A 27,500-nucleotide genomic window follows, 5' to 3' on the forward strand; every position below is an offset into this window, starting at 1 on the left:
ACAGGGGTGCAAATAGCGCCCCTGACACTAGTCTTGATATATATGATCGCGGATTTTAGAAGAGACCCAGGTCTGCATTCTTTGACGTCCGAGTCTGCCACCCAAATGCAGATTCTTACAGCGACCTTAGTTCCAAGCAAATCTTCCGAAATCATGAAAATGATAATAAGCGCCAATAGGGTGATGGAGATAGAGCACGCCAGTAGTTTTTTTTTCTCTAGCGCGGGCGGAATGGCTAAGAAGTGCAAGATCTCCTTTATCATAATACGATCGGCATTATTCTGCCTAAAAGGATCAAGAACCAAGAGACGGACTGTGAATATGCAGCGGCTGCTATAATGTGATTTTTAATGCTTCGTAAATAGAATGATTTTATTGAGAGTTATTTTATGTTTTAAAGATAGTTTGCTTGTTTGTTTGTTTCGTTTTGTTTTGTTTTTGTTTTCAATCAAATTGTTTTTACACAATGATTAAAGGATATAATTATCATCATTAGGCAGGTTGTACTGCCGTATGTTTTAGCTCAAGTACTGTTTGTTTAACTTTTGGAACTCTTACAATTTGTACTTTAAGGATTTTGTTTTCTAATAAATTATTATTATTATTATTATTATTATTATTATTATTATTATTATTATTATTATTATTATCGGAGCTCTGCACGAGCCAAAGGCGTGCGCACGCGGAGTAGAATAAATAAGAAAATATGGTAAACCATAGATGGGAGAAATCTTGGTTTTATAGCCATGGCGTAATCGACCGTCCGTACGTACGCACGTCCGTCCACACCTCCATGTATGCCAGTATGACCAGTATCATGCTAGTTTACACCATACATCTTTGATATTGGACATCTATGTTTTGATCAATTGACACCTGTCAAAACAAAGTATCAGCTGACCAGTATCACGTGACCATATCGTGGGTTCATGCTTAAAGTTTACCGAGGTCAGCTTTTTTTAAAGTTGACCGCTGACCAGGTACTGCTTTTCCCTTGGATTGCAGGCTCAAATCAGGTTAACTCACCTAAACATAAGGGAAGCTTCTGTGGGTCGACGCGGCCACACGGCCCTACTACGTCATGTGTCAACTATAGTTATCACACTGTCAACGCTTTTCGTGTTCAGGTGAAAAATGGTTTGGAAAATGTTTTCTCTCTGCATTTTTGCTGGTTTCAATCCAGTTTGACAAATCATGATAGCTGTGGTCCACATTGGCTGCTACGCAGTTATTCAAGTCAAACATCGGACGGATATAAACTTAAAGATGAGTATTAATTTTTAATATGCTTACAGCCGTATTGCAATTTTTGGGATATCTTTAGAAGCTCTGATAACGTTACAGGATGCTTGGAGGACCTATGACTAGAACAGAAACGAAAGGAGAGTGAAAAAGACCGACAACGACAAAACAGAATACCAGTAACAGCTTATACTTAGTGCAAGAAGTTACTCCACAAATTCTTTCCTTGGGCACTAAACCATTTGGTTTTTTTTTCAAAAAAGTGGTTTAATCGTTTTTTTTTTCTTTTGCCCAGGAATGAAAATCGAATTTTTATGGTCAACTGGAATTAAATAACAATTATCTGTACTCTTTTGGACTTAAACAAAACTTGATTTGTTTGTTTGTTTTGCTCTAAAATGCGAGCGAACTAGTGCTTTATAATCCGTTTGCCCAACTGGTTTTCGATGCGCGTCGACAGTGACAAGAAAATTTTGCCCTTATGTCATTAACACGTAATCGCAATGAGTTATCGTAAAATTAGGGGGGGATTTCACTAGCTTGTGTTTTAAAAAAAATGTGTAAGGCACCTAAACGTTATTTAAGTGTTGGAGCGGATCTTGTTTGAAGTTCGTCCTTTCTTGGTTGCATTGCCGTATTTTGCCGATTGTTTTTCCAAGCTAACCTGGTGTGTTTCAATGAAATATATCAAAATGTAAATGATCTCGTTTTCAGAGATAAAAGTGGAATAAAGAACATCAGTAAAAAAAAAATGACCTTGAACTGAAAAAGTACTCATCGCTTCGTGATTCATGCGATATCGGTTTTTAGCGTAAAATGTACCGTGGAATTGACTACTTAGGCAATGAATTTTTCTATAGAAGAAACCAAAGAAAATGATTTAATTATTAAAGCTGCAACCGGAAACATCAAAACGCGGACAATTCGAAACCTTTTATTTTCACTAACCCTACAGGCAGTAAGAAAAATAACCAGGGAGCTCTGCTTTTAGGATAAGCTAAATCTATATATAATATTTGTCCACTTGGATAATTGTAAGGTGGACTATAATTTCAGCTAGTTTCGACCATTGGTAAATGCAAAGTATTATACAAGTTCCGGGAGCTATAAAGTTGAAAAACTGTCTAAAGTAGATGCTCAGGCAAAAGAATTACGATACAGAAACCCCATTCTGTTTTCAGAGAAACATTAAAATTGGATCAATAAAACATGTAATGTAATACGGAAACCAGGACATCCTCTACACAATATATTTCCGAAACAGATTCGACACCAAACCAGCACTTCTTGTATACAGTTTCGGTAATAAACAATCGATTTTCTTTCCTGGTTGTGTTCTACTTACCTTTAGGCCAGTTCGGGCCATCGTTGTCCACGTTTGCAGAGTCTTTTAAACAGAAGGATCTGTTAACCTGCCTCGAGTCAACAACTCCATCAAGATGAAATTCCGTTGACTTTGAGTTATTGGAGTAATTCCCACTGGTATCCTGTGAGACCCATCCTTCACTCCATTGAAAGCCATCAGCTTCAGGACACCCGCTAACTGGTTTGGGTAAGCCGTATGCTCCCTTTGGCCAGTAACGTGACTCTGGAAAGCAACCAAAGGAATGTAATTAACTCCGGGCGTAACAACTTTAACAAAACCCCGAAATATTTTGGCCGTATATCAATCTGAATTTTGAATAAACAAGACGCTCCATAAAAGCGTTCACTGGGTTGCCTGTGGTACGTGTTACACAAAAACACAAGGCACTGATAAATATTTTTGCTCTTTGGCCATTTCAATTTCAGCAGGAAAAGAAAACAAACAGCGGTTACAAACATTTTCATTTTATACTTGACGTTTCGTATGCTGCAACATACATCATCAGAAGTGACGGTTAAAACTGTTGTACAAAAAAAAAAATTAAAACGTGAGCGACGCAATGGTGACTATTTACAAAGTATTATAACAAAAACCTAACTTCCGGTAGTTGATACTTGCGGAAGAAATTAATAAAGAAAAAGATTCTCACTACCAATGTTTTCATTAAGGGAGGGTTTTAAGTCCCTGATTAATAGCGATGCATTAATGACGTTGCAATGGAGTCTCCGCTAGGCCGGTTGTTGTTTAACATTTTTATGTGTGACTTTGAACAGAAATGGTTGACTAATGCTGATTCTTGCCCCTCCATTTGGTTTGGATATGTGGATGACACTTTTTCGTTGTTCGACGCGCGCGCAGTAGATCTAACTATGCAGTTAATTTAGTTGTTATAGTGTACTATGTAGTATAATTTCCATCTGAACTGACGGGTGGTGCACTTCATACGGTTCGATGCAACTTGTAAAGTAGATCTAACCATGCAGTTAATTAAGTTGTTATAGTGTACTATGTAGTATAATTTCCATCTGAACTGGCGGGTAACGCACCTCATACAGTTCGATGTAACGTGCATCTTTTACAATGTTTATAACATCTGTTCTTTTCCACTTTGATCATTTTATATATGCAGGTTGTGCCTACTGAACAAGAGCTACCTCGGTTGAAGCAAGATTCTCCTCCATTTATCCTCATTGCGGACGAACTCCCGAATTATGATGACATTTTTATCGTTGCAAAAGGCGAACGAATACTAAACGTTTCGGGAGCCACGAGCTCCCGAAACGTTTAGTATTCGTTCGCCTTTTTACTTAAGGAAGCGATTGTAAATTTTCGCTTGAGTTTGTTACCCATGCCATCGATGTTGCGTCATGTGTAATTTTACTTATAAATTGATGATAAATAAACATAATTACACTTCATTTTATGGTAGAATTATACGTTTTTTTGGGGTAATTTCAAGTTTTTTAGATGGGGTAAAATTACACCTTCCAAAAAGGGTAGCGGGGCTGGAAAGATCACTACACCGTCATTCGGGGTAATTTTACCCATCCTTTCCGATATTATTACCCTTGCTAGATGTGTAATTTTACAAGTGCAAAGTTGTATAATACCCATTTTACACTATTTTGCGTGGAAATTTACCATCCTTTTGAGAGTTAAACTACAGTTTAGAAATGGGTGTAAAAATACACACAAAAAACGGATTGCGGGGCTGGCAACAATTTTACACCATTTTTAAGAGCAGTCTTAAACTTTAATTTGTAGTGTCTGCTGCCAGTTTTCTGCATTTTCTTAACACCAGACATCCTAATATCAAATTTACAATGGAACTTGAAGAATACCAGGAGATTCCATTTTTAGATGTCCGCATTAAGCGCAATCTCAACAATTTTACAACAACAATACATCGCAAAACAACTTTCACTGGCCTCTACACCAAGTGGGACTCTTTCACTCCAAGAAAGTATAAAACCCTCACCTATCGCTGTTGACCATCTGCTCGAGTTCTTCCTTGTTACAGTCGACTCTCTTTGATCTAAGGAACACTATCCTTCAAAAAGTTACCCACGAGGCGTTCTTTGTTATCACATTAATGATGTTGAGACAAAAGAACAGGTCTGCTGAACCTACCACCACTGCTCCTAAGAAAGATATCTTTCTTGTCTTGCCTTATTTCGGCTTTCAAAGTGAAGCTCGTGCTCGACATGTTAAATCTTGTATCAGTAAGTTTTATGGCGGTGTTAATCTTAGGGTTATTTTTCAAAACACCTGCAGGAGTAAGGCCTTTTTTCCTTACAAAGATCGTTTCAGTCGTTCTCAAAGATCTAAAATAGTATACAAAGCCAGTTGTTGGGACAGTGATTCCTTCTACATCGGTAAGACAAAAAGAATATTGCATGATAGGAAGTCCGAGAATTTCAAAGCTCTTACACAAGTCGGTCACGCCTCTTCTGTTGCAGACCATACTATTTCTACCGGCCATAACATCAAATGAGACCATTTTGAAATCCTCGCTACTGCAAGGTCTGACTTGCAGTGTAAAATTAAAGAATCGCTATTAATCAGGGACTTAAAACCCTCTCTTAATGAAAACATTGGTAGTGAGAAGCTTTTTCTTTGTTAATTTCTTCCGGAAGTATCAACTACCGGAAGTTACGATTTTGTTATAATACTTTGTAACTAGCCACCATTGCCTCGTTCAAGTGTTAATTTTTTTTGTCTAACAGTTTTAACCGTCACTTCTGATGATGTATGTTGTAGCATACGAAACGTCAAGTATAAAATGAGAAGGCACTGAATTGGGTGGTATTGAACTGAAGGGTTCCAGTTAATTTTTTCAAGTGGGGGGGGGGGGGGGGGTCATTAAGACCATGAGGGTCACCCACATGTCGCGCCAGCAGAGGCCCTTTGGCTCACATTTTGTAATATCCTGTCCCATTTTGAGGTCTTTTAGATCAGATGACAACCGATCGTAAAAAGACGAACATTTCTGAATTACGGGAAAGCATGCTAATCGTTCGTCGCTTTCAGAGTAAAACAACGTCTTTGGTTTTAACAATTTTGTTGTAATATTTAACTGAATATGAACATTTCATCTGTCGGGTCAGGAAGCCTTTTTTGTGGGGTTCCTGAGAAACGTATCTATTTTGAGCGGCCAAGAAATTGAAAAGCTAAACATCTATGAATTACAAAAACAGATTTCGCAAATCACAATGCTGCAAGCACAAAGGCAGAAGAAATGGTTAATAAATATGAAGTTTGTTAGTATCTGAATGCTTTTGGGTTAGAGTGAAGGGATATATTGTCACTGTCGAGGCACATGGAAAAACAGTTAGGCATACGATTAAAAAAAAAACACTGGTTAGCTCTCATTTTGGAGCATGACAAACAAAAAATCAAATAAACTTGTGTCCAAAAGAGTACGGATAATTGTTATTTAATTCCAGTTGAGAATAGAAATTCGAGTTTCATTGCTGAACAAAGGAAAAACCGATTAAACAACCTTTTAAATATACGCACCCACTTTAAATAACTCATCCATAATACAATGACAAACGATTTAGTGCCCAAGGAAAGAATTTGTGGAGTAACTTTTTCCACTAAGTATGAGATATTACTGGTGTTCTGTTTCGTCGTTGCCGTCCTCTTTCTCTCTACATTCGTTTCTGTTCTAGTCATAGGTCCTCCAGGTATCATGTAACCTTATCAGAGCTTCTAAAGATACGACAAAAGTTGCAATACAGAGAAAAAAGTAGCTCTAGACCAATTAAAACTAAACACTCAGCTTTAAGTTTACATCCCTCCAATGCTTAACTTGAATAACTGCGTAGCCACCAGTGTGGACCACAGCTATCATGATATGTCAAACTGGATTGAAACCAACGAAAAATGCAGAAAGAACACATATTCCAAACTGTTTTCCACCTGAACACGAAAAGCGTTGACTGTGTAAGAACTATCGTTGACGTAGTATTGCCGTGTAGCTGCGTCGAGCCACAGAAAGCGCGCAAAAAATGAAGGCTCGGTTATGTTTAGGGGAGTTAATCTGGGTTGAGCCTGCAATCCAATCGAAAGCCAGTACCTGGTCAACGGTCAGCTCTAGGCGTGAACCCGCCATATGCTCGCGTGATACTGGTCAGCGGATACCTCGTTTTGACAGGTGTCAACTGATCATAACATGCAATGATGTCCAATATCAAAGATGTATGGTGTAAACTAGCGTGATACTGGTCACAATGGCATACATGGAGGTGTGGACGTACGGACGAACGTACGGACGGTCGATGCCGACATGGCTATAAAACCTCTTTCTCGCATCGATGGGTTACCATATTTTCTTAACTATGGTGCTCCGCGCCCAGAGCTCCGCTAAAATCCGCACCGCCCATGCAGCACCATTATTTATGTACTTTTTAACAAATGAATGAATGTGGCCGGGCAGACGTTGTCTGCTACTGGTAACATTGTAACCGAGTAAAACCTGCCGCATGGACGGGTGGTCAATGCCATTACCATTCGGCAGTTCCTGCAGCTAATCCGGCTCCAAGTGTACTGCATTGCATTCGCCTGGAACTCGTCGGTGCGGCCGAGAGGGGGACCCCGTTGTCTGGGCACTTGATACTATCGAGGATCCATCCGTACTGCATGGAGACACTTGACTCCGAGCCGGGCATGGAAGCACTTAACAAAGCTATTGATGCGTTGGCAAGTGGCAAAGCACCGGGTTGAAGATGGCATACCCCCTGAAATCATCAAGTGCGGCACGTCAGCCCTCTTGCAACCACTTCATGAACTCCTGTGCCTTTGCTGGAGCGAAGGGAAGGTACCTCAGGATATGCGCGACTCTAAGATGGTCACGCAAATTCAAGGGCAAATTCAAAAAACACAAATTCAAGTTCGACCGCAGTGATTGTAACAACTACGGGGGCATATCTTTGCTGACTATCGAAGGCAAGGTTTTTGCCCGGAAAGTACTGTCTCGCCTGCAAGTCCTTGCCAGCTGCGTTTTTCCTGAGTCTCAATGAGGCTTTAGGATGGAGCATTTCACGGTCGATATAATTTTCTCCATTCGAAAACTGCAAGAGAAATGCCGTGAACAGCAGATGCCACTCTACATCGAATTCATCGATCTTACCAAGGCTTTTGACCTTGTGAGCAGGAGTGACCTGTTCAAGTTTCTGAAGAAGATCGGCTGCCCCCTTAGACTACTTAACATCATTGCCTCCTTCCATGACGGCATGCAGGTCACAGTGAGATACAACGGCGCCTCGTTAGAGGCCTTGAAGATCATGAATTGTGTAAAACAACGTTGCGTCCTTGCGCCGACTCTGTTTAGCATCTTCTTCTCATTATTACTGAACTTTGCTTTTCAGCACTCCGAGGAGGGGTCTACCTGCACACCAGGAGTGAGGAGAAACTGTTCAGTCTGTCTCGAGTGAAGGCAAAGACCAATGTCCAGACTGTCCTCCTCAGATAAATGCTGTTTGCTGACGACGCGACCCTGATCGCGCACACCGAGGAAAAACTTTAACACCTTATCAACAGGTTTGCCCATGCTTGCGAGAAATTCGGCCTGACAATTAGCATCAAGAAAACTAACGTCATGAGCCAGAGCATCCCGGCTCCTCCAACTATCAGCATCAAAAGCGAGGTTCTTGGGGTCACCGATCATTTCACCTACCTTGGCTCTACTGTATCCAATAATTTGTCTCTCGACTCAGAGATCGACAAGCGTATCGCCAAGGCTGCCGACGTTTTTGTCTAAGTTAAGCAAGAGGGTGTTGGAAAACAGTTAGCTGACCTTGAGTACCAAACTCAAGGTATCAGGACAATTCATAAACGAGCGAGATTTCTTCATTTTTCTTACTTATTGTTATGATAATCACTGTACGCCGTTTGTACTGGCGTCTTTTACACTAGTTTTTGTAACCCGTTGAAGACTGTAGTTCGACAGTCGAAATCTCGCTCCTTTAAAAGTTGGTAAGAAAGCATTTTAATTAACATGATCATGTATAACTTCTTGAGACAACTTGCCAGCTGCAGTGCGTTTAGGGTGATTTACCAGACTGCTTGTTGTCTTTAACAATCACCTTTAACTCAGCACTAGCAGGTTTCTCCTTTTGACGGATAGATTAGTGGGGCCAGTGCTCTGTGTTGTTTAACTTCTCGTTTGGCTTGATTTTAACTAAGAACAGCTGTCGTGAAACGTCACCAATGGTTATCATCCTTATTTAATTCAAGAACAAAACTAAGTGTGTAACCTTTGGTCACCATTCATAATCAACTTCCAAAGACATTTGGTTTCCAGTTTTTTTCTGTAAGAATCTGTTCCAAAAAAAATTATATGAATACAATACTAAGCTAACCTCAAAATCATTTTGCTGTATGGATTATGATACTGCCGGAACAAATAATAGCAAATTTTATCATCATTTAACTGGTTCCATTTTTTGAATTGAGCGTACTGATTATTTACATTGCTCTTCTTTGCAGCTGCATTCATTCGCAATCTGAAATTAAAAATTATTTTCTTTATCTTTCTACTCTGTGCTTAATTCCTATGCAAGCTCCAGTTTTGTTCGTGTTAGTTGTTCCTAACTGTAGCGTAGTAATTAGATTAGTGGAATATTCACTACTTATTTTCATTAAAGCAATGGGTATCCAGTTCACTGAAGCGTTATACAGTAACTTGTATTGCTTTTATGTAAATGCATTACGGAATTGTGGAAGTAGTCAATAGGATATCGGTATAACATGGTAGTAATTCAAGTGACCCTTCGTTTAATGTTTTGATTTTTAACAACATGACTGTGAAATTGTTAATTATTTACCTCGATCAATTCCTTCTACTGCCAGTAGTTGTTTTTACCTATCTTTCTTCTAGTTCTCTTAATTCCAAAACTTTATATGTTTTTTAATACGAACAGAAAACATTGTGTTATTGTCTGTTTGTTGTTTTTGTCGCTGTATTTGCAGTTGGCATTACAAATACAATATTAACTCCTTGGTCACTATAGAGGTCATTAAGCGACCTCAAGCTTTGATCACTGCCATTGCAAGTCACTACCCGCACCTGTTATATGATCAGAATCTCGGGGCTCTACTTTGTTCTTAAACTAACCACCAGCCCAGGTATTCACCGCGGGAAAAGAAGACATGGTGAAGTTAATTAATAATGCGACACATGCAAATATCCCTTTTCCATCCTGAGCGGACTAAAAATAGATTGCCAATACTCATGGATAGATTCAAGTTCCGGTATTCCTTCTTCATCAAGTGTATTTTATTCCAACGGGAAGCAAACACCAAAATTTGATCGAAATTGTTCGTTTTTATGTCTTATCAAAATAAGTATAGTAAAACAAAGAAATATAATCGGCATCATGGTCAAGAATTTCAGTCCATCTTCGTTGTCGATATTACAATTTAAAATACTGTCGTTTTTACCAATATCTTAGTTAATGAACCCTCCGAATCTTCTGAGGCCTGTTCTGGGCGAAACAAGTAATTAAATGCTGTGCCCTATTTAGTGAACACGCATACAAATGTAGGACTAAAACATACGAGATGATGTTTGTAAGGCTCGGTTGCCATACAGCCACATTTCCGGCCCCTTCGGGTCAAATTATGTTACATACATACCCGACATTTTCACGGCAGAAGCAACAATGATAAAGCCCAGAACTTTAAACCCTGTCATGATTTCTTTAGTTTTCTTTCTTCGCAATCCTCGAACGAACGAAATCTTTATAATTCAGATGAACTACTTCAAGAGCTTTCGCTTCTTAAGTTAAGTATCTATTACGAAACCCTTTCAGTTCAGCAAACAAGGACGGATCGTGTTACACCGAAAACGGTCACACCATCACTGTAACTTTAGGGTAGCCCACTTCTTTTTTTAGACAGTGGGAAGGGTTAGCCAAAAGGGGGAGGGTGTTGGTAATTCGTCGGAATGTGTATTTTTTTTCTCGATATCTGTTATCAATATAACCGTCAACGCTACTTTTGAACACGTAAATGTACCTCCTTAAGAGTCAATCACCCATTATAGACTCTTGACCCCTTGGATTGTTGCAACTTGGTCCTAGTGGAGCTACTGTCAGTGTCTCCTAAGGGTATTTTTTTATGTGTTGAAGTAGTACAAGCCATCCTGCCGAGTAGTGCCCTAAAACCGCTTGTGGGAATTAAGCCACATGTTTGTCGACTAAACTTCCCGTTCTCGACTCACCCCAGGGTCTCTTCCCCGGTTTGTTGTGGTAATTCCACTCCACCTCTCTAAGAAAACCTTACAACGGAGATGGTGGGGAAGATACCCCTCTAGGACATGAGGAAAAATAAAGTGGCTGATAGCTTGAACGAAAAAGAGCACATGTAAAGATTAATGTATAGAGGACTTGCAAGGGTAGCGTAATATCACAGTGGCTAATAGGGCAATGTTACCGAAGGCACGGACTAGGTGGCTTTTACGTTGGGTAAATTGTTGCTCTAGTTGAGGAATTCTTGTTATGACTCACTAGCAAACATCCCCCTCGACATTTTCAGAAACAATGATTGTAAAAAATATATATATCATACATCACATGTAAACCAGGAGCGGGCACCCTGAACAAAAGGAACTAACTGGCGAGTGCGTGCCGTCACGCAACCAAATATTTGATAAAGCATGCTTGAATCATCAACCTATAAAAGGAACGTTAGTCAGTCAGTGTTTCATACACCTGACGAAAGAGGACCAACAGGAACTTTCGAAACAGTTCTGTAGTGTTTTTATGTTTTAATCTTTTCTATAGAATTAATTATATATATTGTAATCGGTTTAATACTTCAAACGTTTCGCCGTTTAGAGCTTCGTCAGTGAATGAAGATTATGAATACAAGATCGGTTTATGTTAAAAAAAAAAATAGTACAATAGTGGAAAGTCAAGACTCATCAATTTAATGGAATTTGATGGCGTTAATCTAAATTTAAGTTCGTCTAATGGATTGGAGTGCTTAAAAATCAAGCTAGACTGAGCCTAAAGAAAAAAAAAAGGTGTAATATGATTATATGATTGAATAAATGATTGAATGCACCCCCCCCCCCCCTCCCTCAACCCTCGACTCAACACAAAATTCAACTTTTTTTTTTCCTGAAACAAGGATTCATCAAGGTGTCAAACCTAGTTATCCATTAATTTTAAATGATATAAGATTTGTTGCTGAATATGAATTATCAGGATTGTTTGAAGAAAACAAACACGAGAAAGTGTCACAATTTTATTGAAAACCACGGATATCCAAGTATGAATAACCTTTCACAATCAATGCACCTACCTCACCCTTGTGAGTGATAAGAAAGTCACGGGGGGTAAGCAGGGGCTGTCTACAGGTCATGTAAGACGGGTTAAAAACAGTGGTAAACCGCTAAAAGTGGCTGTGAAGTTGTGACTACTTTCACCTCTCAAATGAAATTCGTACAATGAGGCAGTTATTACTCTATCTGCCATATTTAAATGTGCCCGAAAGGCATCGGGTGCTATAAATTTCAAGTGAACGGGATAATTTTTGAGGTAACGCCTCCGTTACGGGCCAAAATCACAGGAAGTTATTAAACAGCCTAAAAAATTGACATGGCGACACTGCTCTTATCTGTGGCGGAACAGAGGTAACATTGTTTACGGTAGATATGTCATTGAACGTATGTGACTAACATTCGTCGTCGGCTTTGATGGAAGAGTTTATGATCATGTTAGAGGCATTGGTTCTGATGACATTTGTGCCCTGTTTGAGGACGTCAGGTGTGTATAAAGCCATACAAAGTGAGCTATATTAACGTGAGAAAAGGCATGGAAAAATATTCAAGCATTTATTTGAATAACACAAAGAGATTCAACTCTCTCTACATTTCCAAACCATACTTTTAACTTGCTTACATTATTCACAAGGGTTTCTTTTCGAATGCTTCCCAATACTAGAATCAACTGTCTCTGTGAATATGATTTTGTGTGACACTAGTTGTGTCATACTAATAGCAGAACTATATTCGTGGAATGCTGAACATTCTGAGGATGATTTTTCTATGCGAATGGAACAAATTTCGTTAATTTTTGCTTCGTTAGACGTGCCTCGTTGGTTGTGACAACTCCATGTTGCATGAAGCATATTTTATTTTGTTGTGGTATTTTGTCGACAATCGAAGTGACGTAAATTTAAGAACTTGCAGGCCACAGAAATCCGATAACAAGGGTTACTTGTAACAACATCCACGTAAGATATGCGATTTAATTGAACAAACAAGTCCAAAATGTTCTTTCAAGAGAAAAATAAGTCTTCTTCTCACGTAAACGTATGGGGCAGATCTTTGAAAATCTTGAAAAAGGAACCGATTTTCCCCAAAACCTAGGAAACATCTGGAAGTGAGCCAGCAATAAGAGAGACTTTACCAAGCTACCAAGCATAATGACTCTGTTTACTATCTCAAGTGCTAGTAATGGCCTAATTGACAAAAAATCAGTAACTTGAGGTCATGAGAAAAACAAGATCTTTCAGATGTTAAAACCGCGCTTTCAAAATTTATCTGCTTCCTTACCACTATAATCGCAACGTAGTACACATTCCAAAGTAGTCTATAGACACAAAATCACATACAAGGCTGGAACGTTACCAACCATATGACATCCCCCATATCAAGCCCCGACCAACCATATGAAGCCCCGACCACCCATATCAGGCCCCAGCAAACAGCAGGATTTCTCGGTCATATTTAACACTTTTTGGCCTCCGTACAGTCAGTAAAAGTCACGAACAGCTCGATGATCAACAAAATGAAAATTAATTCTCAATCCCAAAGCGGCTGTGTTTTATTTTTTATCATTATATCAGATATCGCCTCGCAACTTCGCTCGACGTGACCTCTGCTCCGTAGTTAATGGTTGTCACGTCTGAAGATGTTTAATGTGACAAGATGCATATTATTGAATTTCGCTACAAGAAAACGCACACGAACTTATTGCACTATCACTAATCTCCGAGAAATCTCCGAGAAATTTCCGATGACGTAATGGTCTTAATTAACCTGGAACTGTCATCAGGATATCTATGGGTATGAACGATACGATAATAACACTTTTAACAACTTACAGCTTTCTTTCCTAAAAGTCACGATTAAATTTAGTTGGGTTTTTACACGAGTAAAGGCCTAGCAAAGTAGTCACACGCGCCACTTAATTTGAGAATTACGAAAAACAACAACTGACAACAACGACTGCACACTATCACTTATAGCCGAGGTGAAATCTCCGAGGAATCTCCGATGATAACACTTTTAACAACTTACAGCTTTCTTTCCTAAAAGTCGCGATTAAATTTAATTGGTTTTTACTGGGTTTCCCTATGGCAAACCCAGTCGGAAAATAGGTAGATTTCCGTTTTTTTTCTTTTAGTATTTTTTTCCGTGTCGGTAAAAGTCTTGCCTCTCACTCCCCTGGTAAGTGGTGTCTTTGTGCATAGAGCCTTCTGCGCGTATTTTCTTAGGATCGAGAGGGTAGTGGAACTGCGTAGATTTCTCTTGTGGACACAGTAGAATCATGAACTTAGCCTGCAATGGCGTCGAAAGTCATGTAACGCGAATGGCGTTTTAGTGGATCCTTAAACAAAATATACCCTTATGGAGCTCAATAATGGAAAGTCAGTTGGATAAACTAGGCAGGAATCTCAAAAGCGACGAGTACTGGACTTCGACAACAATCTATCGCCCGTCGAGACGAAATCAAAGTGAGCTGTATTTACCTGATTATTACTGGGTTGCCTATGGCAAACCAGTCGAGGTCTTCGTTTAGTTTGTTTGTTTTCTTTTTTTTTTTTTTTTTAGTTTTTTTTTTTTTTTTTTTTTTTTCCGTGTCGGTAAAAGTCTTGCCTGTCACTCCCCTGGTAAGTTGTGTCTTTGTGGATAGAGCCTTCTGCGAGTATTTTCTTGGGATCGAGAGGGTAGTGGAAATGCGTAGATTTCTCTGGTGGACACAGTAGAATCATTAACTTAGCCTGCAATGGCGTCGAAAGTCATGTAACGCGAATGGCGTTTTAGTGGATCCTTAAACAAAATATACCCTTATAGAGCTCAATAATAGAAAGTCAGTTGGATAAAATAGGCAGGAATCTCAAAAGCGACGAGCACTGGACTTCGACAACAATCTATCGCCCGTCGAGACGAAATCAAAGTGAGCTGCATTTACCTGAAGTACATGGTAATTTGACGCGATTGAGTTTCTTGTCTTCACGCACGCAATGAAATAAGAAGAGGTTTTCGCCTCCAAGAGCAAATATGTTGTTTGTTTCAATAAATATTTCGCTGGAAAAGGATTCTGTGGTATTTTCTGCCTTTGTGAATTATAATATCATGTTGTGTATTGAATTTTCGAGCTTAAGGTTCAAATGTGATATGGGAGAAGTTTTTTAGTATTGTTCTGTAAGCAGGAAGGGTTCACAGGCCTGTTGGAAGCGTGCTTGAGTTTCAACAAAATGAGCCCCAAAATCAATGAAAACTTGTGACGCAGATGAATAATAAAGTAGCTGCTATTTCCAAAATGATGGAATTACCTGGTGATAAATAACGTCGTACGCGTCTTGGAGAGTAGATTTTGACTTTGCATAAACAAGAGTTGGGCGATTGTGATCTTTGTTTTGACTTCGCTCATTTCATTGTCAACCTTTATAACACTTGACAGAAAAAGAAACTTACAAAAACCCCTTTATCTTGCCATCATTTGACACAGATGCTTCACTGTTTGGCGAGTAAACATGCCGCGGTAACTTAATCACGGCGCCCGCTGAATTCCGGGCACGTCACTTTCGATTTTGCAATTTACTTGAACGTAGCAAAAATCTCCCAAAATGTTTGTCGCTGATCGTAACTTTTTATATTCTATATTCTCAGTTCAAAATTAATGTTGTTTTCATGTCGTAAATATTTTATTCTCGATCGACCGTCTGGGAAACTTCCTTCTGCTCTTTCTGAAGACTGTGTATCAATATTTACCTTGCTGAGTTCGCATTTGTTAGCGTTAATAATATTTTCGGTCAGATGTCTCTGTTTTTTATGAGGGGTTTATTGTTTTGGTCTCCCATCCCAACACTAACCCCGCGAGACAGGACTTGACTTCAGTGAAGTTTAGTAGTACAAAGTTTTCGGATGCTCATAGGGCACACTTGTGGTGAAAAGAAGTTGTGAGAGAACTTGAAAATTATCAACATGTCAGCCCAGAAGCCAATGTTTCTCGCTTCTCTTTTATTTGTTATTCTTCAGAGACTGGAATGCTGTATTTCAATACCACACAATTCAGTGCCTTCTGATTTTCTGTAGCACGTACCACAGGCAAGCCAGTGTATGCTTCACAGAAGCATCTAGTATTACCTATAGACTACAAATTACATAGTAATTTGACACGATTGAGTTTCTTGACTTCACGCACGCAATGAAATAGGAAGAGGTTTTCGCCTCTAAGAGCAAATATGTTGTTTGTTTCAATACATTTTTCGCTGGAAAAGGATTCTGTGGTATTTTCTGCCTTTGTGAATTATAATATCATGTTGTGTATTGAATTTTCGAGCTTAAGGTTGAAATGTGATATGGGAGAAGTTTTTTAGTATTGCTCTGTAAGCAGGAAGGGTTCACAGCTGGCCTGTTGGAAGCGTGCTTGAGTTTCAACAAAATGAGCCCCCAAATCAGTGAAAAATTGTGACGCAGTTGAATAATAAAGTAGCTGCTATTTCCAAAATGATGGAATTACCTGGTTAGAATAAATAACGTCGTACGCGTCTTGGAGAATAAGTTTTGACTTTGCATAAACAAGACTTTGGCGATTGTGATCTTTGTTTTGACTTCGCTCATTTCATTGTCAAACTTTATAACACTTGACAGAAAAAGAGACTTACAAAAACCCGGTATCTTGCCATCATTTGACACAGATACTTCAGTGTTTGGCGAGTAAACATGCCGCGGTAACTTCATCACGGCGCCCGCTGAATTCCGGCGATGTCACTTTCGATTTTGCGATTTATTTGTGCAGCCAAAACGTACAATAACAAAATTGAACGTTGCAAAAATCCCCCAAAATGTTTGTCGCTGATCGTAACTCATCGCCAACTATTCCGGTCTTGACAATTCAGCGCGACTTACGTGAAATGGCTTTTTCCGCTGTTCTTCTTCTTGTATCAGCGGGCTCATATCGCTGCGACGCGAGGTACGGAATATGTTTTTTATATCTACTAAAGTTTGGCCCATACCAAAACCGCTGAGAAAAATAACTTGCTTCGAAGAATGAAGTTCACAAAATTAGCTTTCAAACGATGGTTTTTGCGAGAAATTTGGACAAAAGACAGCCAAGATATCGTTATTCGAAAGCAGGGGATTTTACAGTTTTAACGTGGACTTTAGTTTATCGGTTTTTTGCGTTCTTTGGAAGGGAAAAAGGACGGATCAAACATTTCGCTGCTGACTTCATATTTTGGGTTAGGGTCAACAACAGAGTCAACTATAGGTCTCCACTCCGGCAAGTGAAGAACCAAGCACAGGAACACTGGTATCTGTCTTTAATTCCAGGGATTTTCGTATATTTGCCATCTTTTGTAAGGCTTAAAGGGGTCGCTCACCTCAAAACAAAGCATGGGAAAAATGAAGGGTTTTTTTTTGGCCTGAAGTTATATTTTTTACAGCAGAACACAGACAACAGTCGTTATAATGGCATCCCGTTCCGGCAAATGTTCCATCTGCAATTTTTAGTGCACTTTTTCGAAATATTTAAAACCTCTCCATACATTTCTTTCTAAAATTTGACGCCATTTCGAGAATTAGATTTCTAAGAAACCGCTTACGTTACGCGGGCGCATGGCCAAAATAATTGGCGATGGTTTATATTCCATATTCACGGTTCAAAATAAATGTTTTTTTCATGTCGTAAATATGTTATTCTCGAGCGATCGTCCTAGAAACTTCCTTCGGCTCTTTCTAAAAACTGTGTATCAATAGTTATTTACTTTTGCATCAATATTTGTTTTTGCATAAAGCAAGCTAATAAAATCTGTACCTTGCTGAGTTCGCATTTGTTAGCGTTAATAGTATTGTTTTACGAGGGGTATATTTTATTTTGGTCTCCCATCCAAACACTAACCCCGCTCAACAGGGATTAACTTCAGTGAACTTCGGTATTACAAAGCCGTCAGATGCTCAGAGGGCACGCTTAAACTTGTGGTCAAGGGAAGTTTATCAACATGTCAGCCCGGAAGCCAATGTTTCTCACTTCCCATTTATTTTCTGGGTTCAGTACTTTGCTAGTAACAACATGTCTTCTCAGACTATTTACCCAAGACTTCTACCATGGCACTACAATGATAGACAATACCAAAACAATATCGTGCACTGTTAGAGCTACATATTACGCAAGGACAGATCTGTTTCGTCGTACGAACGTGTGAGGACCTGTGAGCCAAAGGGCCTCGTCTGGTATGACTTCTTAATGACCCCCCAACTTGAAAAAAATTGTCTGGAACGGTGCACGTACCACAGGCAACCCAGTGTACCCTCACTGAGGGTCTAGCTTTTATACGAGTAAAGGCCTAGCAAAGTAGTCACATGCGTCACTTAATTTAAGAATTACGTTACCACGGCTATGTTTAGTACGGTGTTTATTTCCCTACCAATGAAAGTTGAAACGTCGACACATTCCATGGATGACATAATGACCTTTTATGTATTCAATACTCGCTTCCAATCAACCGCTTAAATAACACAAAAAGGCAATATATTTTCTACTAAATAAAGAGTGGAATATTTATAAAAGTTTACGTACATTAACGTTTTAACAGCTTTTGGCGAATACCTGTAAACATCATAAGTTTCGTGATTCAAAGTGCCACTGACTATATGACCGAATAGAAATTTGGGACTGCTCACCAACAACTTATTTTTATCTGTTTTCTTACCACTATAGTCGCAACGTAGTACACATTCCAAAGCAGTCCTTGTTGATTCACTGATGACTATAACAACCAAAATCACTTGATCAATCTGTAGCACAACAAACTGACAACAACGGCTGCACACAAAGGTATTGCACCATTACTTATAGCCGTTGTCAAATCTCCGATTGCACCATCATTCGAAGCCGTCGTGAAATCTCCGATGACGTAAAAGTCTTAGCTTTCTTTCTTAAAAGTCACGATTAAATGTTTCAATAAGACACAAAAAATATATATTTTGTTGTAAATAGAGTGCGGACTATATTCATAAATTTTAAGTACATTAACGTTTTAACAGCTTTTTGGCGAATAAACATCCTAAGTTGCGTGACTGGAACTCCCACTGGCTATGTGGCCGAGTGGAAGTCTGGTTCAGCTCTCCGACAAAACGAAAAAAAGCAAGAAGATCTTTCAGATCTTAAAACCGCGCTTTCAAAATTTATCTGTTTTCTTACCACTATAGACGCAACGTTGTACACATTCCAAAGCAGTCTATAGACACAAAATCACCTGATCAATCTGTAGCACAACAACTGACAACAACGACTGCACACGAACTTATTGCACTATCACTAATCTCCGAGGAGTCTCCGATGACGCAATAGTCTTAATTAATCTGGAACTGTCATCAGGATATCTATGGATATGAACGATACGATAATAACACTTTTAACAACTTACAGCTTTCTTTCCTAAAAGTCGCGATTAAATTTAATTGGGTTTTTACACGAGTAAAGGCCTAGCAAAGTAGTCACACGCGTCACTTAATTTAAGAATTACGTTATCCACGGCTATGTTTAGTACGGTGGTTATTTCCCTACTAATGAAAGGTGAAACGTCGACACATTACATGGATGACATAATGACCTTTTATGTATTCAATACTCGCTTCCAATCAACCGCTTAAATAACACAAAAAGGCAATATATTTTCTACTAAATAAAGACTAGAATATTCATAAAATTTTAAGTACATTAACGTTTTAACAGCTTTTTGGCGAATAAACATCCTAAATTGCGTGACTGGAAGTCCCACTGACTATTTGGCCGAGTGGAAGCCTGGTTCAGCTCTCCGACAAAACGAAAAAAGAAGAAAAAAAAACGCGCTCGGCCCATGGCCGCGCGGTTAAAAAATAAATAAACCGATTGCAGAGCAAGAACCGCGCTCGGCCCATGGCCGCGCGGTTAAAAAATGCAATTTCATATATATTTTACCATCACCCGAAGCCTCCATCCAGACTTTATCCTTGAGTCAACCTTTGCCCGTATCTTTTTTTTTTTAGAACCGTCTCAAGTTTCTATTTCCCCACTGAGAATATTCTGTGAGACGAACGCGATCACTGGTGCGTGACTGCTCTGCTTGTGACGTAATACAATAACTTTGTTCTGATCGGACGGCATAATGCATTCGCGGGAATTCGAACGTCAAAAAATAAAATGATACGGGCAAGGGTTGTCTTCAAGGGTTTAAAAGGGAGATTGAGGCCCCGGGTAATGGGCTCCTGATTTAACTTATTACGATCGAAATAGAGTCGAAAAGAAAGAAACAAATCGTTATTTAAACCTATTTGTTTCCCTTGACTTGATAGCACTTTAAATTATCGGAAGATCGCATAGATCACGAGTCCATATTCCATGCAAGCGTGACTTCATGCATATCTTCATGTAAGCGTGGATTTCCTTTCGCTTAACGGTGATGACCGCCAGTCGTGACTTCTAAAAAAGTCAGTTTGTTCTTTTGCATTAGTTCTGTTTACACTAGCCCTTCAGGAGCGTATCCATGCCTGTTTTCAGCGTCTCACGGAAATCGGTCAGAAACACGGGAAAGCGGAATTGGGAGGGTTGAAATCAAAAACCTGCCCGGGGGAGTATGCCCCCGGACCCCTAGAAACCTTTTCTCTGTTTTGGAAACCGGTCATTATTTATCCTAGCTCCGCCCCTGCCCTTTTACCCATGGGCAAATAGCATTTTTCCACGAGCAAAAACGTTTTTGCATGTAACCGCAAGGAAGTGGACCTGGCCAATCATAAAGCAGAACGTAGCTAATGCACGAAGATCTCTACATATATTAATTAAACCTTAGTTTTTTCACGAGGGAACTCCTTTACTGTCTAACCGGATCCCCAAGGGTAACATGAAACCTGAGCTGAAACAAACCCCAAACCCTAGGTGTGTGTAACCACAACTACTTTTAACAATGTTTCATTGACCCTGGATAGCCCCCATGGGGAGTTGTATTCAGTACAACAATTTTTAGTGCTTAAATGCTTATATGCGCTAAACATCTAGGAACATAATGGTGATAATGATCATCATCACCATAATAATTTTACCAATTCTAAGTAAAAATGCACAGGTGATTATACAAAATCGCCCGCTCTCGTTGGCTCGCTATCTTGGATTATCAGCCGATAATCACCTCGACGGACAAAATGGCTGCCAGTGGTAGTTTTGCCACTGTAAGTGAAGATGGTTTTGCGTTGAAGTGTTTTTTTTTTTTTTTCTCGTTTTTGAAATAATCACCTGTGTATTTATATTGAAACAATTATTCGCCTCAGGCTCGGTGATTATCGGTGAATATTGACTGATAATCATCACTTCGCCTTCGGCGAATAATTATTAAATATTGCGCAGTTTTCATGAGAGATGATCAACTGCGCATTAAAACAATGCATATATAAAATAATAAGTAAATGATAAATAAGAATTACACCATGGGTTGTGTACATTTATTAAAAAGCCTATCTAAGAATTAAAAAAGCCTTACTAAAAGGTATATCTTAGAAAGTCTTGCTAGAAGTAAATAAAAAATCACATAGTCTTGTAAGTAAACCTAACGAAGAATGAAAAGCCTTACTACAAAGATGCGTCTTTATTATTATTATTATTATTATTATTATTATTATTATTGTTATTATTACTATTACTATTATTATTATTATTATTATTATTACTCTTATTATTATTATTTTCATTTTATTATTATTATTAGTTTGGAGTGTCAACAGATTTGGCCATTTTTAATTTCCCAGAGGTAAATCGTTCCAGAGTTAAGGCGCCGAAGCAACAAAAGCACGGTCGCCCAGGGTTGTTATAGTTCGTTTTAAAATTCGGATGAGATAGCAGTATTCCGTCGTTAGATCGCAGTCTATATCTTGAGTTTAAAGGCTTAATTTTAACAAGATCATTGATATAGGACGGTGCCAATCCATGAATAGTTTAGAAAGTTAAAAGTAAAATCTCAAAATTAATACGAAATGAGACAGGAAGCCAATGCAGCTGATGGAGCATTGGGGTAATATGGCAAAATTCTCCTTGCATAACGCCAAGTCTGGCGGCTGCATTTGGACCTCTCTGCAACTTGTCAATATGGCACTTAGGCAAACCATATAATAGACTATTACAGTAGTCTATTGGGCTCCTAACAAAAGAGTGGATAAGAGTCGCAACTGAATCCATTGAAAGGTATTTCCTTATGCACCTAATGTTGTGTACATGATAGAAAGCGGCACTGCATATTTTGGTAATGTGTACGGTCATAAAGTAAGTTGATCATCGAGCCACGCACCCAAGTTCCGCACCACAGACACTTTGCTCACATCGCAATCCCCCACCCTGACAGTGTTGACCGCAGCTGAAGGTCGAACATGGATCCTTTTGCTCTTGAAGGAGCATGGTGACAAAGCTCAAACGTCGTCATGAAACATGAGAAGAAAGTTCATCAAGGTTAACAGATGATTGCTGAAAAATCACTGTCAATAATGTCATGCCTGAAGTGGCAGGATCAATATCCCGTAATTTCCGAAAAGAGATAGATATGGTTTGGCAACCCTCAACAAACATATCCCTGGCAAATGATCCGAGGTTGGATAGTCAGTTCTGCAGAAAAAGTCAGTATCAGAGTTTCGAGTTGAGAAATAACTATATCCAGTGTGTAACCTCGACTCCAGCAATTCACGAAAAACTTTGAGCAGAAGAAGATCATCAACATGCACATTAAAGTGGACCAGGCGACAAACTGATCGAATCGTGGTATTCTGTAAACTCATCCAGAAAAATGGGTATCGTAAAAGGATGGTTCGATGAATAAGGTGGTCGATAAACAATAACGTGCTTCAACCGAGAAAACTCTGTCGACAATACTCCGCAAACTCAAAACATGCTAGTAGACCTACTCAGTTACTTACTTTATAGACCGTATTCATAAATGGCAGCTAAGTAATTATTCTTTTGTCTTTATGCTAATCATCCTAAGTAGCCTCGTAAACACGAGCAAAATTCAAAATAATTTTTGTTCCAAAGTGAGGCTACTTAGGATGGTTAGCACAAAGACAAAAGAATAATTTCTTGACCGCCATTTTTGAATACAGTCTATTGCACACCTTTGTTACACATTTGCATTTTATATCCATTTAACGGAAAAGTGAAATTCTGCCAGTTAATGTTTAATTTGAAAGGGATAGACTAACATATCGTTATACTATTGTGGTTTCGCTCTTTTGAAACCCAGCCATGTCCATTGAAATAAATATCGCACAACCTCTCGCAGATTCATCAAATTGCGACCCATTTGCCGATTATAGCGCACACGCTATTTCCATTGTCATATACAATCTGTCGTATTGCCTTTGACCGAAAGTATTGAAAGGCTATTTTCCAGATAAAAACAGAAACAAAAATTCCGTCAATTAGTTGTATCAGTCGAGGCGGTTTGTTTTGCTGGTCAGTTCAGTCATTTGTGCCCGGCATAGTAAATCGAACGTTCGGAAATAGACCTCAATCGAACTCAATAAGTGGATTGAGTTCGATTGAGTTCGGCAATCGAACGAAATCGAACACTGAGAGAGTTCGATTTCCGAACCAATCGAAATCAATCCGTTAGATTGAGATCCATTAGTTCGAAAACCGAATCCAACGGATTGATTGTGTTCGGTGAGTAAATTGGCTTGAACACACTCGTATGCCATGAAGTCTGACTGACGTTTTTACGCGACTGAATTAATGTTTTGGGCTTTCAGATTTTTAAACCCGTGTTTTGCATACATAATAAACTACGTTTAAACAGGGAAATTTCCCGATGATAAACTTTTGAGATACGTAAACACCCGCATATAAGAACCTATATTTTCCAAGTTAGGCTATTAAATAGGTTGTTATAAAAATGGTATTTACAGTTGTTTTAGGCTATCTACGTTCTTAAATTGGTTGTTATTTCCACAAAAGATATCTACTGTATTCCAAGTTGTACATAGTTGCAGTAATAACCACAAAGCAAAACTACAGCTTATTTTCTTCATTAAATATATGTCCACACTGTTGTAGATATGATATCATAATGAAAAACAGTAACGTAAAAAAAAGCAGGGGCCTGCGAGGCCTGACGGCGTATTTACAATCACGCAATGGATCAAATCGGCAAAGGCCCGGTTCAGACGCTGTACTTCACATGAGCCGAATCGGTCTAATTCGGATCAGCTAAGCATTTTTTTCCCGCCTGGCTTAGCCGGGAATTACGGCTGTGGAGCGGCTTTGATCCAGACGCCGTACTTCACATGAGCCGAATCAAATGCAGAAATAATTACAACTTGTCAATTTTCTTCAGTCATAGTATGCTTCTGTGAATTACTTTCGGCGCAATCTAGTGTCGGCGTCTGAATCAATTCAGCTGGGATTAATTTATTTGGGTCTGTATCGCATGCGTTGGTCTGCTTATTGACAAGCTGCTTGGCTCTGGCCGCTCCATAGCGCCAGGGATACCGAGACTCTAACGTTCAATAGCTTAAATCTTGACTCACCTTCATGCTAACTTCAATTCACAACCGAATTCTATCTTCTCTCGAACTTACTCGGAGCTAGTAGCCATGTTTGACGGTTGCATATATTCGGCAAGAACTCGAAAGAAAGGCAAAACTCTGAATTCTACGACAACACAGGAAAAAGCAAGAAAAGTAAATAGGGCATGTGACTTTGTATGCCAAGGAACCAACATACGTTTCCAAAGCGACAGAGTCTAGTGATATGAATATATCATTTAAATCTGATGATGACGATAACCGTTCCTATGTTATGTGTTGTGGTTAGGCCTCATTTCATTCATTCATGTGCTGGGTGAGATCGCTAATGGGCTGATAGCGGCTGCCAGCGGCGCCTATATATGCTGATGTCCGATCTTACCCATAGATCCCTTGCTTGTAAAGCGCATTTGGATATGTTAATAGAAAATGCGCTATATAAATTCATTACCATCATTACCATTATTTGGCAGGGAATGTTCAGTGGCCGGGAGGTACTTACGGAATACCCAAACCTGCAGATGGATGTCCCTCTGTGGAGGCCTTTCGGTGGCAGCAGGGCTGGAGATGTCAATACTCTAATGGCCATAAAGATAGCAAGAACGCAAAATCATTGGCTTTTCATGTTGATGCTGTTGTGGATGGTGAAAAAGTCAACCGATCCTTTTGCATGAAAACGCACGCAGCAAGTGACGGAAACAGGCTGGTTTGGCCACCGGGTTAGTGTTTATTTGCTGATTGCTAATAATATCCAACTACAAATAGTTGCTTGGTGACCGGCGAAATGGCAACTGAAAAATCAGGGTCTTAGACAGGATTCAAACCTACGCTTCTGTGACACCGTCGCATACGTTACCCATTGACCTACTAAGACTTCCGAGGGGCGTGGCCGTTTATCCAGGTCCTGAATTGACCTACAATAGCATGCGACCGGTATTACGGAGCTCGAAAGTTCCGATACTGCCTCTTGTGTTTTCGCCCGTCACCTAGAAACGAGTTTCCTAACCTTCCGTCTGGCGCATTATACCTTAATTAAACACCTATTTTTGCATCCAAATGCAAGTCTAAAAGCGTTCAACTAAGGATTAGTTTGGTGGCCGTTTGTTTGAATATTGACCCCGAAATTGTCACAGTGAAGCATCGAATGAAAACATAAAAGAGTTTCAAGGAAGAAAGATGAGACTGACAGATTTCTCCACAGGTCAGTACTGTATTTACAAGTATCAAAGATGTCCAGATGGCTTGACAGAAGGGTTTGTCCTTTGGGATGATCACGACAAACGGCATGAAAATGACAAAGGAGGGACCCTTCCTAATGGTACCTACAACCACAATACCAAGATCGAATTTTGCTGTAGAACGGATGGGGATAAAAGCCATCCTATCTTGCTTCCCACTCGAGCTCCGTTTTACTTGCTGGCTTATGGCTCTGAACAATGTCAAATGGTCAAGTGGGCGATAGCAACCCAAGAATGGATATATTATGACACAGAGAAGTTACGCAATTTGGATGAAGCGAATGGAACATATCCTTACAGGGGAGGAGAAAAACACCCCACCATTTATTACTGCTATTATCAAGGTGAGTCAGACAGAATATACGTTACATGTAAATTGATTGAACGAATAAAAGTTTAGTACTTAGTCCAGGAAATCGTTGTTCTGGTATTTCATCGATAGGTATGTAATAAACGGAATATGAATATAATCTTCCAGGGTTCAAGATGATATCCCACGCGTTTGCTCCGCTCACCCGTGAGATATCGACTTGAAAACAAGAAGATTAAATTCGTATCCACAAGCGGGCATGTAATATTCTGTTCATTACATAGATATCGATGAAATACCAGAACAACAATTTATTGGACTAAGTACTAATCTTTTATTCTTTCAATCAATTTACATGTAATGAAACTTAGATCTTACATTTTGATTTGGGTCTAAAATAGAGAAAATAAGTAGCGTTTATCTGTATTCTGAATGTTATAGCAATCAGACATATGGACTATCATTAAAAAAAAGGCTACGTAATTGTCCTTTAAACATGTGACAGACAATGGATAAAACGCCTAGCCCATGTGCCGGGGATAAATATATGAGCGAAATTTCACAAATAATAAGGTGCACCAAAAGGTTAAAGATCTCATTGTTATTTATTTATTTATTTATTTTATTATTATTTTTTTTTGCAGTTGAATAAAAATGCATAATTTTAAAATACATTAATCATTCAGAGTCACCTTCGAGTTTAGCAACAGTTTACTCTTGATTTCTCCGCTGCTATCACCTTCAATTACATATCGCCTTTCTTTTCGCTTTCGGCCCCAATTCTGGACTTATGACTGTGCTTTTAGTCGGTGCCAAATCGATCATATTAAAAACACCTCGAGTGATATAATTACCGGCCTTTTAAATATTGCTTGGAGTGTGTTTTCAGTGGCTGAAGTCGATGAATGTGTCTCTGTCAGTAAAATTGCATTGCAGACTCTGTTGTGCTGCTGGCAGAACTGCATTTGTTGTTGATGATGAGCATGACAAACTTTTGGAAATTTTCAACATTTGTCTTTGTCTTAACGAGCTGTAAATATTAATCGATTGCAGATTTTTATGGCCAGTTACTTGAACGATCAGATTGGGTGGCACATCATTATCTTGTAGATTTAAAACTAGTATTTTTCTTCCACTGTGATTTGTTTTTACAAAGATTCCCGCCGTTTCGGTCATTTCTTTCATCAAGCTGTTGAGCTTGTTGACGCCCATTGGCTGAGATTAAACTATTTTGTAATTCACCTTCAGTCTTGAAGTAATTTACGGTTTGGGGGAAAAGCCGTAGGGCGCCGGAAAGCCGAGATATATGGAAAACACGGGGTTTCGGGATCTATGGAAATTCACAGAGTGCCGGGGCCTGCGGAAAACTCGGGAAAACGGGCCGGGGTCTGTGGAAAACCCAGGGGTGACTATATAAACTAAGTAATGAAAATAACATGTGAGCATTGCTACTCGAAATAAAAACACCTTAATGAACTGAAATCTAGGAGTAACGTTTTGTTCAAGTAAGTTGGATCCAGGTGTTGAAAACGCAATATATCATGACTTAATAGCAAAAGTTAA

At 39.2% G+C, this 27,500-nt stretch overlaps 3 protein-coding genes across 6 annotated transcripts in view; 2 read left to right on the forward strand and 1 right to left on the reverse strand.

The window, feature by feature from the left end:
- Positions 1 to 10,436, reverse strand: part of LOC138024707 (uncharacterized) — a 39,881-nt gene extending 29,445 nt beyond the window's left edge. Inside the window, exons 1-2 of the mRNA XM_068871926.1 lie at positions 10,250 to 10,436; positions 2,588 to 2,830 (exon numbers count right to left, since the gene is read on the reverse strand). Coding sequence (XP_068728027.1) covers positions 2,588 to 2,830; positions 10,250 to 10,307 — 301 coding nt within the window. The 5' untranslated portion in view covers positions 10,308 to 10,436. The remainder of the gene's footprint in view (positions 1 to 2,587; positions 2,831 to 10,249) is intronic.
- Positions 1 to 27,500, forward strand: part of LOC138024826 (uncharacterized) — a 437,788-nt gene that overhangs the window by 282,718 nt on the left and 127,570 nt on the right. The window lies entirely within an intron of this gene.
- The window catches only part of LOC138024838 (uncharacterized), a 37,011-nt gene continuing 21,509 nt past the window's right edge, over positions 11,999 to 27,500 (forward strand). For all 4 annotated transcript variants that reach the window (XR_011127064.1, XM_068872026.1, XM_068872027.1 and 1 more), the window contains exons 1-3: positions 11,999 to 12,384; positions 24,863 to 25,108; positions 25,591 to 25,971. Coding sequence is in view for 3 of the 4 variants with exons in the window: in XM_068872026.1 (XP_068728127.1) it covers positions 12,315 to 12,384; positions 24,863 to 25,108; positions 25,591 to 25,971 (697 nt within the window). In the remaining variant the exon portion in view is untranslated. The remainder of the gene's footprint in view (positions 12,385 to 24,862; positions 25,109 to 25,590; positions 25,972 to 27,500) is intronic.

This window comes from Montipora capricornis, chromosome 11 (genome assembly GCF_036669925.1).
Source record: "Montipora capricornis isolate CH-2021 chromosome 11, ASM3666992v2, whole genome shotgun sequence".
NCBI lineage: Eukaryota > Metazoa > Cnidaria > Anthozoa > Scleractinia > Acroporidae > Montipora > Montipora capricornis.